The sequence below is a fragment of the Saimiri boliviensis genome, chromosome 7, assembly GCF_048565385.1.
Source record: "Saimiri boliviensis isolate mSaiBol1 chromosome 7, mSaiBol1.pri, whole genome shotgun sequence".
Classification (NCBI taxonomy): Eukaryota; Metazoa; Chordata; class Mammalia; order Primates; family Cebidae; genus Saimiri; species Saimiri boliviensis.
This window is the reverse complement of record NC_133455.1, coordinates 26,873,281-26,888,382: the sequence shown is the minus strand read 5'-3', so window position 1 is coordinate 26,888,382 and position 15,102 is coordinate 26,873,281. Positions and strand designations below refer to the sequence as shown.

Here is a 15,102-nt window from a genome sequence, read left to right as displayed (position 1 = left end):
CCTGGTTAACATGGTGAAACCCCATCTCTACTAAAAATACAAAATTTAGCTGGGGGTGGTGGCATGTGCCTGTAGTCTCAGCTACTCGGGAGGCTGAGGCAGGAGAATCGCTTGAACCCAGGAGGCGGAGGTTGCAGCAAGCTAAGATCACATCACTATGCTCCAGCCTAAGTGATAGAGTGAGACTCCATCTCAAAAAAAAAGAAAAGGAAAATAATATTATTTAAAACTCCCCATTCCCCATCACTGGTGTTTGTAACCTGGGGACTATGAATCTGGGAAGAGAGAATGTGGACATGTGCAGGTGAGCAAGCACATTCACCTTGGGAAAGGCATATCTCTAATTAGATGTTAAAAGTGGTCCCAAGACCCAAAAATTTGTAACAATTATACTGTTTTCTCTTCAGATAGTATAAATCTTTCACCTTTTACCAAAATTGTGTAAAAATTAATGCCTTTATTCTAAATACCTTCTCTGCACAAACTCAAGGCTGGCTTCTAAACTACCCATCCAATGCCATCTACTACAACCCTCTAACCCCTAGTTCTTCGTGGACCAGCAATACAGATTTATTTGTGGCATCCAGAATGTGCCATATGCTCTCTTTTCTTGAGCACGTACAGAGCTTTTCCTCTTTGATTCTTTCCCGGACAGCCTCTTCTCCCACAATTACTAGTATTAATGGTACTCTAATTGTTAGTTTACAGGTCTATCTTTCCATCTGGACTGTAAACTCCTTGCAGGGCATGGCTGTGTCTTTTCATTCATGCCCAGCACCCAACGCAGCATCTGTTAAGTGAATACACCAGTGAAGGGATCAATCAGTTGTAGAACAAATATGTGGCCTTTTCTCTCTTAGGTGCTCTTGATCAGACTACAGAATGGATAAAAGAATCTGTAAATGAAGAATTATTTTCTCTTTCTGAGAGTGCTTTAACTCCTGGGGCCGAAAATACCTCCAAGCCAAGCCTGAGCCCTACTTTGGTGCTAAATAATAGTTACTTGAAACTGTTACAGTGGGATTATCAGAAAAAAGAATTACCAGAGGTGAGTGACTTTGTTCTTCCTCCAAATTTCCCAGCAGTTTAGTTCTTACTAACTTTGAATCATCTGGTCTGTGTTTCATGTGGTTTAATGATTTTACAAAAATCAGGTAAAAATGGGAATTTGGAAATGACATTGCTTATTTTTTATTTTCATGATATTGAGCTACCCTTTCTATTTTTATATTTTAAATAAATATGTCAGACACTCATGACAGATGGAGCACGTCTTCAGGAACTGACAGAAAAGCTGAATCAATTGAAAGTTATTGCCTGCCTGTCCCTAATTACCAACAACATGGTGGGTGCTATTACAGAAGGCCTGCCTGAGTTTGCAAACAGGTTAAAAAGGATTTCAGCTGTTCTACTTGAAGGCATGAACAAAGAGTAAGTTCCAAATGTTTGCATCTGCTCCCTCTTGTATTAAGGCTCTGCATGCATCTGAGAGAACACGAATAACATTGGACATCTGGATGTGAGATTAAGGACTGCTTTAGAGAAGCTTATCTTACACCTTCTTTTTCTAGAATTTCCCTTAATATCTCTGAAGGCTTAGCTGTCCTCTCATAGGAAGGGAGAGGTGTTTTCCATGACAAGTGCCAGGGTGAGTGTAGTATTTGCACTTACAATGAATGCGTACAACAGCTTTTGTTTGACAGTGCTTTGGAAAAAACAAGCAAAACACAGAATCCGCCAAGCTCGGTGTTTAGAACTGTACTATTGAAGAGGGTTGCCCAGGTCCAGTTGTTCTGACTTCATCGTTGTTCTGCAATGAAACGTTTACTGACTTCACAAATCCACCTTGCTGCAAAGTCTTAAGAAGCATTGACAGTTCTGCCTTTCAGAGATGTCCAGTGAAGATTTTGGTTTTTGCCAAATTTATCTCCAGGATTACACCTTCATGAATGCTGGAATCCCATTTAGATTTTGTATTTACATCATTCCATAGGAATTCCTATCCAAGTCAGAAAATTCTTAGTCTTGGTGAATGGCCACATGGTCTCATATGGGCCAGCTTCTCCTACTGGTTCCTCTTTCAGGTGTCTTCAGAGACATATCCTTTTTATTCCTGTAATTGAAGGGAGATGAACCTGTTTTCTCATCCTCCTGCCTATTATTCAGGGAGCGTATAAATTACTTGATCAAATCCTAGACTATTAAGAGCCAAAAGGAGCCCAAGCAGTTATAGAATCCCACGTCCCAGCCAGGCACCGTGGCTCACGCCTGTAGTCTCAGCACTTTGGGAGGCCGAGGTGGGTGGATAACCTGAGGTTGGGAGTTTGATACCAGCCTCACCAACATGGAGAAACCCCGTCTCTAATAAAAAAAAAAAAAAAAAAAAAAAAAAGAATCCAAATGAAGCTTAGAGATAGAATAAGCTGTTTGCCTTAGGCTACACAACTAGAAAAGAGCAGACCAACGACTGAGCCCTGATCTGACCTTTCTCCTGATTCTGATGCTCACCTGCTTGGGTCATTCCAGGACCCAAGACCTATAATGAAAGGAAACCTCTGATTTTGTAGTTGGTCTTACCATTTTCCTGCATGGGTAATCATTAATTTCCAGAAACTTTTATTTATTAAGCACTCAGAGAACACCCAGTGCTGCTTGAATGTTACTATAAAGTATACAGAAAGTGGTTACTAAGAATACAGGCTTTTGGGTCAGACAGACCAGGGTTTAAATCCCAGCTCTGCTATTGACTTATTCTGAACACTTGAATACATTCTCAAATTACTATGAGGCCTGACTTTCTCACTTGTAAAAAGGGAATAATAATTGTATAAATATCTACCTTGGAGTTGTGAGAATTTAAAATGATTCATGTACAGGTGTCTGGCACATAACATGTACTCAATGAATACTAGCTTTTAATAACTAGCCATTAAATCATCCTCTATATAATTTTATCTGGTTGTTTATCTGGTTGTTTTATTGTTTTAATTTTTTCCCATGTTAGAGAATGAATACAGTCAATGCTCAATTATCCTCATTATGGACGGGGCAATAGCATTCGTAGTATAAAAATGGGATAATATTTATTGATTGATAGATTTTTAATTTTTTTCCCTTTTTCAACTTTTATTTTAGGTTCAGGGGCACATGTACAGGTTTTTTACATGGGTAAATTGTGGGTCGCTGGGGATTGGTGTACCAGTGATTTCATCACCCAGGTAGTGAGCATAGTTCGTTTTAACCCTTACCCTCCCCCACACCTCCTCCTTTAAGTGTAGGCTCCGGTATCTATTGCTCCCCTTTGTGTCCATGTTTACTCAATGTTTGGCTCCCACTTCTAAGCAAGAACATGTGGTATTTTGTTTTCTGTTTCTGAATTAATTTCACTTAGGATAATGGTTTCCAGCTTTACCCATGTTGCTGAAAAGAACATGATCTTATTCTTTTTATGGCTATATAGTATTCCATGATGTATATATACCATATTTTCTTTATCCAGTCCACCATTGATGGGCATCTAGGTGATTCCATGTCTTTGCTGTTGTGAATAGTGCTGCAGTGAACTAACAGTACGTGGTCTTTTTGATGGAGCGATTTCTATTTCTTTGGGAATAAACCTAGTAATGGGATTGCTGAGTCGAATGGTAGTTCTGTTTTAAGTTCTTTTAGAAATCTCCAAACTGCTTTCCACAGTGGCTGAACTAATTTACATTCCCACCAGCAGTGTGTAAGTGTTCTCTTTTCTCTGCAATCTTGCCAGAATCTGTTATTTTCTGACTTTTTAATCATAGCCATTCAGGCTGGGCACAGTGGCTCACGCCTGTAATCCTAGCATTCTGGGAAGCCAAGGCGGGCAGATCACTTGAGGTCAGGAGTTTAAGACTAGCCTGCCCAAGATGGCGAAACCCTGTTTCTACAAAAAATACAAAAAAGAAAAATTAGCCGGCCGTGGTGGTGCATGCCTGTAGTCCCAGCTACTCAGGAAGGTGAGGCAGGAAAATTGCTTGAACCTGGGAGGTGGAGTTTGCAGTGAGTCGAGAGTGTGCCACTGTACTCCGGCCTAGGCAATGGAGTGAGACTCCGTCTCAAAATAAATAAATAACCATTCAGACTTGTATGAGATGATATCTTACTGTGGTTTTGATTTGCATTTCTCTAATGATTAGTGATGTTGTGCATTTTTTCAGGTGCTTTTTGGCTACATGTTTGTCTTATTTTCAGAAATATCCGTTCATGTTCTTCGCTCATTTTTTAATGAGCTAGTTTTTTGCTTGTTGAGTGTTTAAGTTCCTTATAGATTCTAGATATTAGACTTGTCAAATGCATAGTTTGCAAATATTTTATCCCATTCTGCAGGCTGTTTACACTGTTGATAGTTTCTTTTGCTGTGAATAAGCTCTTCAGTTTAATTAGGTCCCACTGGTCTGTTTTTGTTTTTGTTGCATTTGCTTTTGGATAGTTCATCATGAAATCTTTCCCAAGGCCTGTGTCCATAATAGTATTTCTCCGATCTTCCTTTAGGGTTTTTAAATGTCTTATAGTTAAGTCTTGGGTTGATCTTTGTATATGGTGAAAGGAAGGGGTCCAGTATCAATTTTCTGCATATGGCTAGCCAGTTTCTTATTTTAGCCTAAGAACTCACTGATTAAAAGCAAGAAAAAGCTAGAGCATTACCCTGTAGTGGATAAAAACTCAGAAGGTAAAATTCTTACCACTATCAGTCTATCCTTGAGTTTGTAGAACTCCAAAGTCAGGTCCAGTGTGGGCTTTTAACAAATTCCAGTCAATGCAGAACACTAATAACTTATTTCTTATTGCTGTTAATGTTGATAAACATGATAACCCATTTTTCTCTTTTTCGTCTTCTTCTATGTGCCTGACCATCTGCTAAGAGCTAATTATTAGACACATAGCAATTTCAGGGGTAGAGTCAGGATTTGAACCCAGCTCCACACGACACCATAGCCTATGTTCCAACTCATTCTATTACACTGCTTCTTATCATTGAGTCCTTCTCACATCCTTTAATTCCCATTTTGGAGTTATCTTAAGGACCCTTTCTAGATAGTGAGATAGAATTTTCAATCATCATTCCCTAATAGTGTAGACCCAACAAATGCCTTTTTTTTTTTTTTTTTTTTTTTTTGAGATGGAGTCTCGCTCTCTCGCCCAGGCTGGAGTTTCAGTGGCATGATCCTGGCTCACTGCAACCTCCGCCTCCCAGGTTCAAGAGATTCTCCTGCCTCAGCCTCCTGAGTAGCTGGGATTACAGGCACATGCTACCACACCCAGCTAATTTTTCTATTTTTCATTTTTTCTAATTTTTCTATTTCACCATGTTCGTCAGGCTGGTCTCCCACTCTTGAGCTCAGGTGATCTGCCCACCTCGGCCTCCCAAAGTGCTGGAATATTACAGGTGTGAGCCACTGTGCCCGGCCTCAACAAATGCCTTTTCTAATTACCTATTTTTCCTTGGCTACTAAATAACTCAGTCTTTAATTACCTTTACAACTTTATGGACTGTATATATTGAAGATTATTCATTAGTTACTTGAATAATGAGAAGGAGCTTATTATCTTTGGTCATGATCAGCCAAGAGTTTTAGGTATTTGACCTCTGAATATCTTCATTTGTTGTTTTTTATTGATATTGTAGATTTATTGCTCAAGCATAGACAAATGAATTGAGTCTACTTCCTTTATCAAGTACATTTTTAAAAAATGTGTGAATGAATGCACTCAGACCAATGGGTTTATTTTAGGAAGTAAGTTGGTGTTTTCTGTCCCTTTCTGATAGCCCTGCAATATAAAATGAGCTTGCAGGTGCATTTTCGGGGACCACACTTTCCTGCTTATGCTTTTCTATTTAATTACTGCTACACAATTTAATGGTTTTAAGCATTTAAAAATCTGCTACATATGAAGGTTGGTGGTTGGGAGGAGTTACTATTTTATAAGTTCATTCTAATAGAGGCTATTATTGTTTAAGAAAAAATTGGTAGACAGCTAAAACAAGTCAGTATATTTAAAAATAAACTGATGAACAAAAACTTTCCCTGGTGGAATTTCATTTTATGTTTCACAGGACCTTTAACTTGAAGGAAGTCCTGAATTCTATTGGTGTTCAGACTTGTGTTGAGATTAACAAGACCCTGACGGAAAGAGGTTTACCCACTTTAAATGCTGAGATTCAAGCTAATCTCATAGGTCAATTTTCAAACATTGAAGAGGACAATCCTATCTGGTCCTTGATCGGTGAGTCCTCATGTTTTTATTGATTTCTGCTTCAATTCCAGTTTGCTTTAACTTGCTGATTTTGACTGATCTTAAATCAGTAAAAATTTGGTCTTAAACACATTACCCACTTTTGGAGGATAAATATTGAAAATATAAAGAAATATTAATATTTCCACAGGCCTGGGACTCATTGCTGCTTCTGTGTGTCGTGGGGTAGGGAGGATGTTTCAAGGCCTACTATCTTATCTGTTTAGCCAGTAGATTTTATGAAGAGAATAGCAGAGTGCAGGAGTAATATTAAAATTGTAGATCAATGCAGTAATTCAAACCAGCTGGCTGTATGTTCACAGATAGTAGATATCAGTTCTGCTGTGAGCAACTCTCTGGAACTTGGTCAGGCTTAAAGAGACAAAGACTAAAAAGGCTGTGGATCTGGGTGACATAGTGGGTAGGCTTTTTTTGTAACGGTCGGCCAGGAAATTGACTATCTCAAAGTCAAGCTGTGTTGGTGAGTTGGGATAATAGATAATGTATCAGTTAGGACTTTGTCAGTTACCTGTGACAAGAATCTAAACTTCTAAACTAGCTTAAACAAAATGAGCATTTATTTTCTCATCTACTTGAAAAGACCAGGGATAAGGCTGCTGCCGGTACTAGTTTCCCTGTCTCCAAGTCTCAACACTGCCTTCTTCTAGGCCAGCTGCCTTCACAGGCAGACTTTTCTCATGACAGCAATATGGCTTTAGCTCTGGCCTCAACTTTCCATATTTAAGTCAAGTGAAAAACAAGGAACCTGCCTCCCTGTTAGCTCAAACAGTTAACCCATCATTGAGTCTCAGTGGCTCCAGTTAGCCTGACTATGGTTCACATCCCATTCTTGAATTAGTCATACTGGCCTGAGGGGGAGAAAGTTAACCCCGAGACAGTATTTACCTCCTGGAGCCAAGGAAGAGTCAGTTTTATCTGTTAACACCTGATGAGAGTAGGGAGGAGATGGTTAACCCCAAACAAAATCAGCGTATTGAGGCCATAGGAAGGCGAGAAGCTGCCGTGTGGTACAGAGCAGTTGTCTGCTACAGAGGTTGAAGGATGAAAACCAAAAAGTAGAAGAGTGTAGAATTAGAATGTACTAACCTTCTAGGACTTATCTGCAAATTTTCAAAATTGACTTCCCTAAGAATACAAATACATTTTATTATTTATTTGGGGCTTTCAAGTGGTGTTTTTCATCCTTATCCCTGGAGACATGGAATTCTGGGGATCCAGGCCATACAGGCTACTTTAGTGGCTCAAGGCTTCAGCTTTGCCCCCAGAAAATAGTGTTGGTGTGTACAACATTGTGGGCTGCTGGAGAGGCCACTCCTGAGAGGAGACAGTTGATAACAATAACAAACAGAGCATGACCACTGCCACCTGTGTCCAAGCCCCTATCTATATACCTTCACATGCTGACATGTATCTGTCCTCAGAGCATGTCATCCCCAGCTGAACAGGTCAAACCCGAGAGATTGTGTTCTAGGAGGCAGAGGGATAGAATGGAGACTGAGACTCTATCTAGCAGTCTCTGCAACATACTACCATATCCCCAGTAGTGTGCAGGTCTCATGAGGACGGGTTGCATATTTATTCACTGCCATATTCTTGTGCAGTCCTGCACCCACACATAATATTTAATAAATATGGGCCAGGCATGGTGGCTCATGCCTGTAATCCCAGCACTTTGAGAGGCCAAGACGAGTGGATCACCTGAGGTTGGGAGTTCAAGACCAGCCTGACCAATATGGAGAAACCCTGTCTCTGCTAAAAATAAAAAATTAGTTGGGTGTGGTGGTGCATGCCTGTAATCTCAGCTACTTGGGAGGCTGAAGTAGGATAATCGCTTGAACCTGGGAAGTAGAGGTTGTGGTGAGCTGAGATCGCACCATTGCACTCCAGCCTCGGCAACAAGAGCCAAACTCTGTCTCAAAAAAAAAGAAAAAATTAATAAACATTTGTGAAATGGGTGAATGCATACGAGGCTTCCAGAGGTTAAATAACTCTCTCACTCAAAGTCCCATAATGAGCTGAGGGCAGAGTAGGGATTCTTCCCCCGCCTGTCTGACTACAGAGCTCATGTTCTTAACTGCTCTGACTGGCACTTCAGTGAGAGCTGGAGCCCTGCTGCTTGCTGGCAGAGTGACCAGAGTATCAGAGTGTACTCTCTGCCTTTTCTTTGGATAAGGGAAATGCTTGCAGTGTCAGAAGGAAGAGGGAAGCTGAGGGCCAGGAGATGCCTCTTAAAATCTGGTAAAGCAACTTTTGTCCACCCAGCTTTCCCCAGTCCAACCTTCCTGTCCTTTTGCACATTGAAAGCATTTTTAATCTCATTCAAAGTACTGTTGCCCTAGCAACTTAAATGACTCACTTGAGTGTCCCTCCTTTGACTTTGGAAGCCAAGGACACGCCTTTGGCAGGGACTCCTTTTGGCTGCTCTTAACTGGAAAAACACTCTTGTCACTTTAGCCTTTGCCTAAAAACGGACTCATCTGCAGAAGAGGCAGAAGAGACAGAACCACTTGTTAGCATAAGAACAATTTTGAAAGAGTTTCATTCTTTAAACCTTCTTATGGGAAAGTGTCTGGATCATCTCTGTGATAATATAGACCTGAGCCTCTGAAGGTCAGGAAACTAGTCTAAAGGGAAAGTAGTTCCCAGTTAACTCTAAATGTATGCCTACAGAGTAGTTAGAATAAATCAAACAGAGAGATTCCTGGAACATGAGAAGGGCCTGATCAGTGTTGGCCATGGTTTTCCTCTGCTCAGGGTACGCATAGTCTGCTTTCTTTTATTCTCAGTTGATGCATTATTTATTTACTGAAGGGATTACAATCCCCAATTCCCATTACAATTCTTAACCTTTTGAAAAAATATTAGAAAGAGATTTTTCTTTCAATTACATACTAAGTAAAAATTATGGATTACCTGCTATATAAATTATTTGTATGCCTACTGCCATCTATATTTTTAACAAGTAATTTCAATTCCACAGGTGATACAGAATAATTTCTCCTTGTGGAAAAATTACAGACAAAGGCCAGGCATGGTGGCTCATGCCTGTCATCCCAGCATTTTGGGAGGCTGAAGCAGGAGGACGGCTTGAGGCCAGGAGTTAGAGGCTATCCTGGGTGACAGATGGAGACCCTGTCTATTAAAAAAAAAAAAAAAAATTACATATAAGGCTCAAGTCACCTTTGTTTGCCTTCTTCCGTCCCCATTTCCAGTGGCTTCCACAGTTTTCAGTTTGTTATTCATCTTTATAGACTCTTTCTAGTCCATTCTCACTTAAGTTTAGTCAGCATTTACAATGTGTCTGTCACAGGGCAGACCAAGAATATAAAAATAAAAAGGATATAACCCTCACTCTCGGCGAGTCCACTATCCAAGAAGGAAAAGAGACACTTTCTCAACTGGCAATAATATGGCATGATAGTCTGGTAACAGATGCTAAGGAAAGTCACAGAAAGGAGGTAACTTTCAGCATGACATTGAAGATGCCTCTGACTCTGGGCAGAGATGAGATGAGATGGAAGCACATTCTAGTAAAAGGAAAGAATTCTAAGACATGGACATTGGAAACTAAGTTCTAGGTCAGACCTAGCTGGAATGTATGATTTTTGTGAGCATTCTTTAGCAATAAGAATTTCAATAGTATCATAGTTGTCCATGTTTAATGCAGTGTATTTTCCTTAGTAAACCTTCTTATTGGTGAGGTTTCTGTTCCCAAAGCCAAAGAAAGCCCTTGGGGCAGCGTGAGCTGTAGCAGGTCTTTTCTGTCTAGTATTATTCATAGTTGTCCCATGTTATTGTAGCCTCATATCAAACGCAGATACATTGAAGCAATGAAGCAGGAAATGTGGGTAAGGTGGCACAATGGTATGCTAGTTGGGGTGGCCCTTCCTCAGTGTCTTCTGATTCTTAGCCATGTGTAAATTGACCTATAATTTTAGTGTTAATTAATTACTTATGTTTTGAGATGGGGTCTCCCTCTGTTGCCCAGGCTGGAGTGCAGTGACATGATCACAGCTCACTGCAGCCTCAAATTCATGAGCTCCGGCAGCCCTCTCAACTCAGCCTCCTAAGTAGCTGGGACTATAGGCACACACCACCATGCCTGGCTAATCTTTAATTTTTTAATTTTATTTTTGTAGAGATTAAGTCTCACTATATTGTCCAGGCTGGTCTTGAACTCCTGGACTCAATTGATCCTCTCACCTTGGCCTCCCAAAGTGTTGGGATTACAGGTGTGAGCCACTGTTCCTGGCTCCATGCAATTTATTGTTCAACCAGGGTACTTTTGAATGTCTCTTTTTAAAATTATGCCAGGACAACAGGTGTAAATTTCAACCGTCCTGGGGAAAGCTAGATACGTGGTCCCCCTTGCCATGTGGTAATTTGGGCCCCCAATGTTGCCAGATCTCTAGATTTTTCAAGAGAAACGAGTAATACGGATTTCTGTGTGAAAGCTTCTAATTTTAAATGGCTTCTATTCAAAACAAAACAAAACAAAAGACACTGCATGGGCCAGACTGGCAATGCCAGTTTACATTGGCCATGTGTGAAGTGACCTGTAATTTATTTAGTTTTAATTCATTATGTTTGACATGGAGTCTCTCTCTGCTGCCCAGGCTTAAGTCACCTTTATTTGCCTTCTTCAGTCCTCATTTTGTAAACTCACTAAACTTTAGTGATTAGTGGATTACAATTACGAGCATTTAGGATTAACTTTTGTAAAAGATTCCCCCCAACAAGGGCTCTGCATTTTTTATCAGTCAGCTATTGCTGTATAACAAAATACCACAGAACTTCTGAGCTTAAAAAGAAAATAAGCATTTATTATTACTCACTAGTCTGTGACGTGGCCAGGTGGCTCTTGTGTTCTTGCTGAACTCACTAATGTATTTGTGGGTCAGCTGTGGTTCAGGATGGACGCTTTGCTGATGCTGGCTAGACTCTTTCAGGTATTTGAATGTTGGTTGGCTATAGGCCAGTCTAGGATGGCCTCAGATGAAACAGCTAGGTTTACCTCTTCTTGATCTCTCATCCTCCAGCAAGCCCAGGCTTATTCTCATGGCGGTGGTAGGTAGAAAGTGGACATGAACCACGCCTCTTGAGGCCAAGGCATGAAACTGGTGCTATGGCATTTCCACCGCATTCTGTATTGGCCAAAGTAAGTCACAGTGTCAGTCCGGATGAAAAGGATGGGGAGGGAGGGCATGGTGGCTCACCCCTGTAATCCCAGCACTTTGGGAGGCCGAGGTGGGTGGATCACCTAAGGTCAGGAGTTTGAGACCAGCCTGGCCAATATGGTGAAACCCCTTCTCTACTAAAAATACAAAAAATTAGTCGGGCATTGGGGCGGACACCTGTAATCCCAGCTACTTGGGTGTTTGAGGCAGAAGAATCACCTGAGCCCAGGAGGTGGAGGTTGCTGTGGGCTGAGATAGCGCCATTGCACTCCAGCCTGGGTAACAAGAGTGAAACTCTGTCTCAGAAAAAAAAAAAAAAAAAAAGGATGGAGACACACACTCCAGCCTTTGATAGGAGTAGCTGCAAAGCTACCTTGGAAAGGGGATGGGTGCAGGGAGGGGTAAAGAATTGGAAACATTGCAGTCAATCTACTACAATTATTTGTTCCTGTTTTTAAAATTTATGTGCTTTAATAATGGACAGATAACAATATCTTTTTTCTCCTCAGATAAACGAATTAAGCTTTACATGAAAAGCCTACTTTGTCTTCCAAGCCCTCAAAAATGCATGCCTCCTATGCCAGGAGGCCTAGCTGTCATTCAGCAGGAGCTAGAAGCCCTAGGCTCTCAATATGCAAACATTGTGAATCTCAACAAACAAGTATATGGACCATTTTATGCAAATATACTTCGAAAACTACTCTTCAGTGAGGAAGCCAAGGGGAAGCCAGATGCTTCACCTCCTACTAACTGAAGAACTGACATTGGATGAGAGATTGGAAATCCAGCACTTTGGTATCCAGTCCACTTCCATTAACGGCATTATAGGTCTAGCACACTCTCAGTACTGTGGTGCAGTATTAGCCCAAATCTGTGTAATGGGTAATATTAGCATTACGGAAGACACACATCACATAGACTCTATTTGTGCATCATTTTCAACTTTAAAACAGACATAATGAACAGAAAACAATTTATAATTAATTATATTCCCTATATAATACTTGTAAATGTTTTCTTAACCATTTATATTTGGCTTATGACATTCAACCCATAAGGAGTTGTTTTTCTCACTTGTCATTATCAAACATAATGATTTTTAATTTTGGTACAACTCCTTAAAGGGTTGAAGGTTGTGAGAATAACCAAGGGAATTGATGTTCTGAATAAATGATGTGAAGTAACATAATTGTATTTGAAATATACAGTTACATTTTATTAATGTGTTAATAGAAACTTACATAGTAAGTCCTCAAATTCCACAAATCTACCAAACCACATTTTATAATACCATTGGTCAGTATTTATTTAGAATTTGAATGTATTAAGTACATTTTTATGCTATATACAAACTTTAGATAAAAACTTCCTTGTTTAGTGAAAATAGAAGCAGCTGCCTTCTAAAATTATTCTAGACGTTTGTTTCTTCTTACACTTTAGCCTGCTCCCCAAGAAAGACAATTTTTGCACAAATCTCTTAGTGAATGTTCTTGCATTTCTCAGGCTATTGATAAGGTTTATATAAGAGTTTAATATTTTTATGTGAGGCAGGACTTGTTTGAATTGGTTTACTTGTAAGAAGAAGAAAGGAAGTCAATGATAAAATGAGATCCCATTCTCTATGAAGTTTGTATCAAAAAAAGAAACAGTTAAACTTTTCTTACCTATGTAACTAGCAGATGTCTTTTGTGCTGATGAAAGCTTTCCATGTTATGACCAAGATGCTCTTGAAAGGATCATTATTATTTGCCATTCTTTTTTTTTCTTTTCTTTTCTTTTTTTTTTCCAGATGGAGTCTCACTCTGTCACCCAGGCTGGAGTGCAGTGGTGCAATCTCAGCTCACTGCAACCTCTGCCTCCCGGATTCAAGTCATTCTCCTGTGTCAGCCTCCCAGGTAGCTGGGATCACAGGCACCTGCCACCATGCCTGGCTAATTTTTATATTTTTAGTAGAGACGGGGTTTCACCATGTTGGCCAGGCTGGTCTTAAACTCCTGATCTTGTGATCCACCCGCCTCAGCCTCCCAAAGTGCTGGGATTACAGGCATAAGCCCACCATGCCCGGCCTTATTTGCCATTCTTGAGCCTTAAGTCAAACCTTGCAAAGTTGGGTACTAGTTGTCACTGAGACTTTAGAGAAATCTGCTTTATCCTGGAATGACTCTTCTTGGAGTGTTGAGGGATGCACCTCAGTTTGGAGGCACTTGGTCTAAAAAGAGCTTCATTTGCATAAAATACATTTTTGATTGTTTTGTTTGCTAAGGACTCAATTGAGCCTTAGTAATTTCATGAGGTAGAGTGGATAGAAAATAAAAAGGAGTATTCCTTTCTTCCCCAGCCTTCTTTTCCTCACCACAACCTTCACCATTATGGAGTTATTTCATTATTTTATAAAGTTCTAGGAAATGATTGTGTGGATAAATTATCTCCATTGTTTGTATTTGGGGAAATCGATCAAAATTTGAGAAAATTCCAAAAGTTTTGTTTTGTTTTTTTCCCCCGTAATGTCCAATACATAAATCAGCCATTCTCTCCACGTAAGCAGCTGAGTGCAAGTGGACTTTTACTGCAGAGTACACCATTGCTCTTAGCTATTTTTTTCTCTTCATGTAATCCCCTTCTGCCCCTGTTTTCCTATGCGCAAAAACTTTAAGGTGCTAAAGACATCTGGTTTTCTCTTAAGCTGAAGGAGTTTTCAGCTGTGCTGTCTTTGGGGCCTGGGCAGCAGAAAGAGTCTGACAGTACAAAGGTAATATGGGCTGGGCATGGTGGCTCACGCCTGTAATCCCAGCACTTTGGGAGGCCAAGGAGGGTGGATCATGAGGTCAGGAGTTCGAGACCATCCTGGCCAACATGGTGAAACCCCGTCTCTACTAAAAAAATAGAAAAATCAGCTAGATGTGGTGCACGCCTGTAATCCCAGCTACTCAGGAGGCTGAGGTAGGAGAATCACTTGAACCCGGGAGGCAGAGGTTGCAGTGAGCCGAGATCCTGCCATTGCACTTCAGCCTGGGCAATAGAGAAAGACTTCGTTTCAAAAAAAAAAAAAAAAAAAGGTAGTATGTAGTGTGATTTTTTTTTGTTGTTGTTTTCTGGGGTGAACTGTATATTTAACAGGTGGTGTATTTTTTATTACCGGATTTGAATCCAGCTGATCCTCTTTTATATACTTGATTATACTGCAGTGGCCAGCAGGAAAACAATGTACAAACATTTTTTAAAAATGCATTTAAAATGAAGGGCATTCTGCTGCTTTTTTTGTTAATGGCAAAGTAAATCTCAATATCTCTTTCAAGTCTGGATTTAGGCAACTACATTTATTAGGATTTTAAAAATCGTATCCTTTAGCATGTTGTTTATTTGGTTTTTACATAAATGTTTACTACTCTTAATGTTTTCCTAATGTGGTCTCATTTTGTAATGTAAATTTTTATTAAATGCCATACACGTATTTTCATTCTTCTACTAAACATGTATTGTGTGCACTTACTAAATTTTAAAACATTAAAAATTATTTCAAAATAGCCAGTGTCTCGGTTTCTAAACCACTTCTGGGTAACTTGGGGCTGGAATACTGAATAGTCTTTTTAGAATGATTTCTTGTGCTGACCATCAAAGCTTTATAGACATCAAGTCATGT

General features: G+C 40.0%; 1 protein-coding gene across 5 annotated transcripts in view; it reads left to right on the top strand.

Moving 5' to 3' along the window:
* The window catches only part of TCP11L2 (t-complex 11 like 2), a 48,154-nt gene extending 33,168 nt beyond the window's left edge, over positions 1 to 14,986 (top strand). For 3 of the 5 annotated variants that reach the window (XM_003929643.4, XM_039472492.2, XM_074402297.1), the window contains 4 exons: positions 861 to 1,048; positions 1,250 to 1,431; positions 6,086 to 6,255; positions 11,972 to 14,986. In XM_003929643.4, the coding sequence (XP_003929692.1) occupies positions 861 to 1,048; positions 1,250 to 1,431; positions 6,086 to 6,255; positions 11,972 to 12,216 (785 nt within the window). In that variant the 3' untranslated portion in view covers positions 12,217 to 14,986. Of the gene's footprint in view, positions 1 to 860; positions 1,049 to 1,249; positions 2,396 to 6,085; positions 6,256 to 11,324; positions 11,444 to 11,971 lie in introns of those variants that run through there. The other 2 variants (XR_012518346.1, XM_074402298.1) reach the window with 2 other exon arrangements.
* Positions 14,987 to 15,102: the final 116 nt, after the last annotated feature.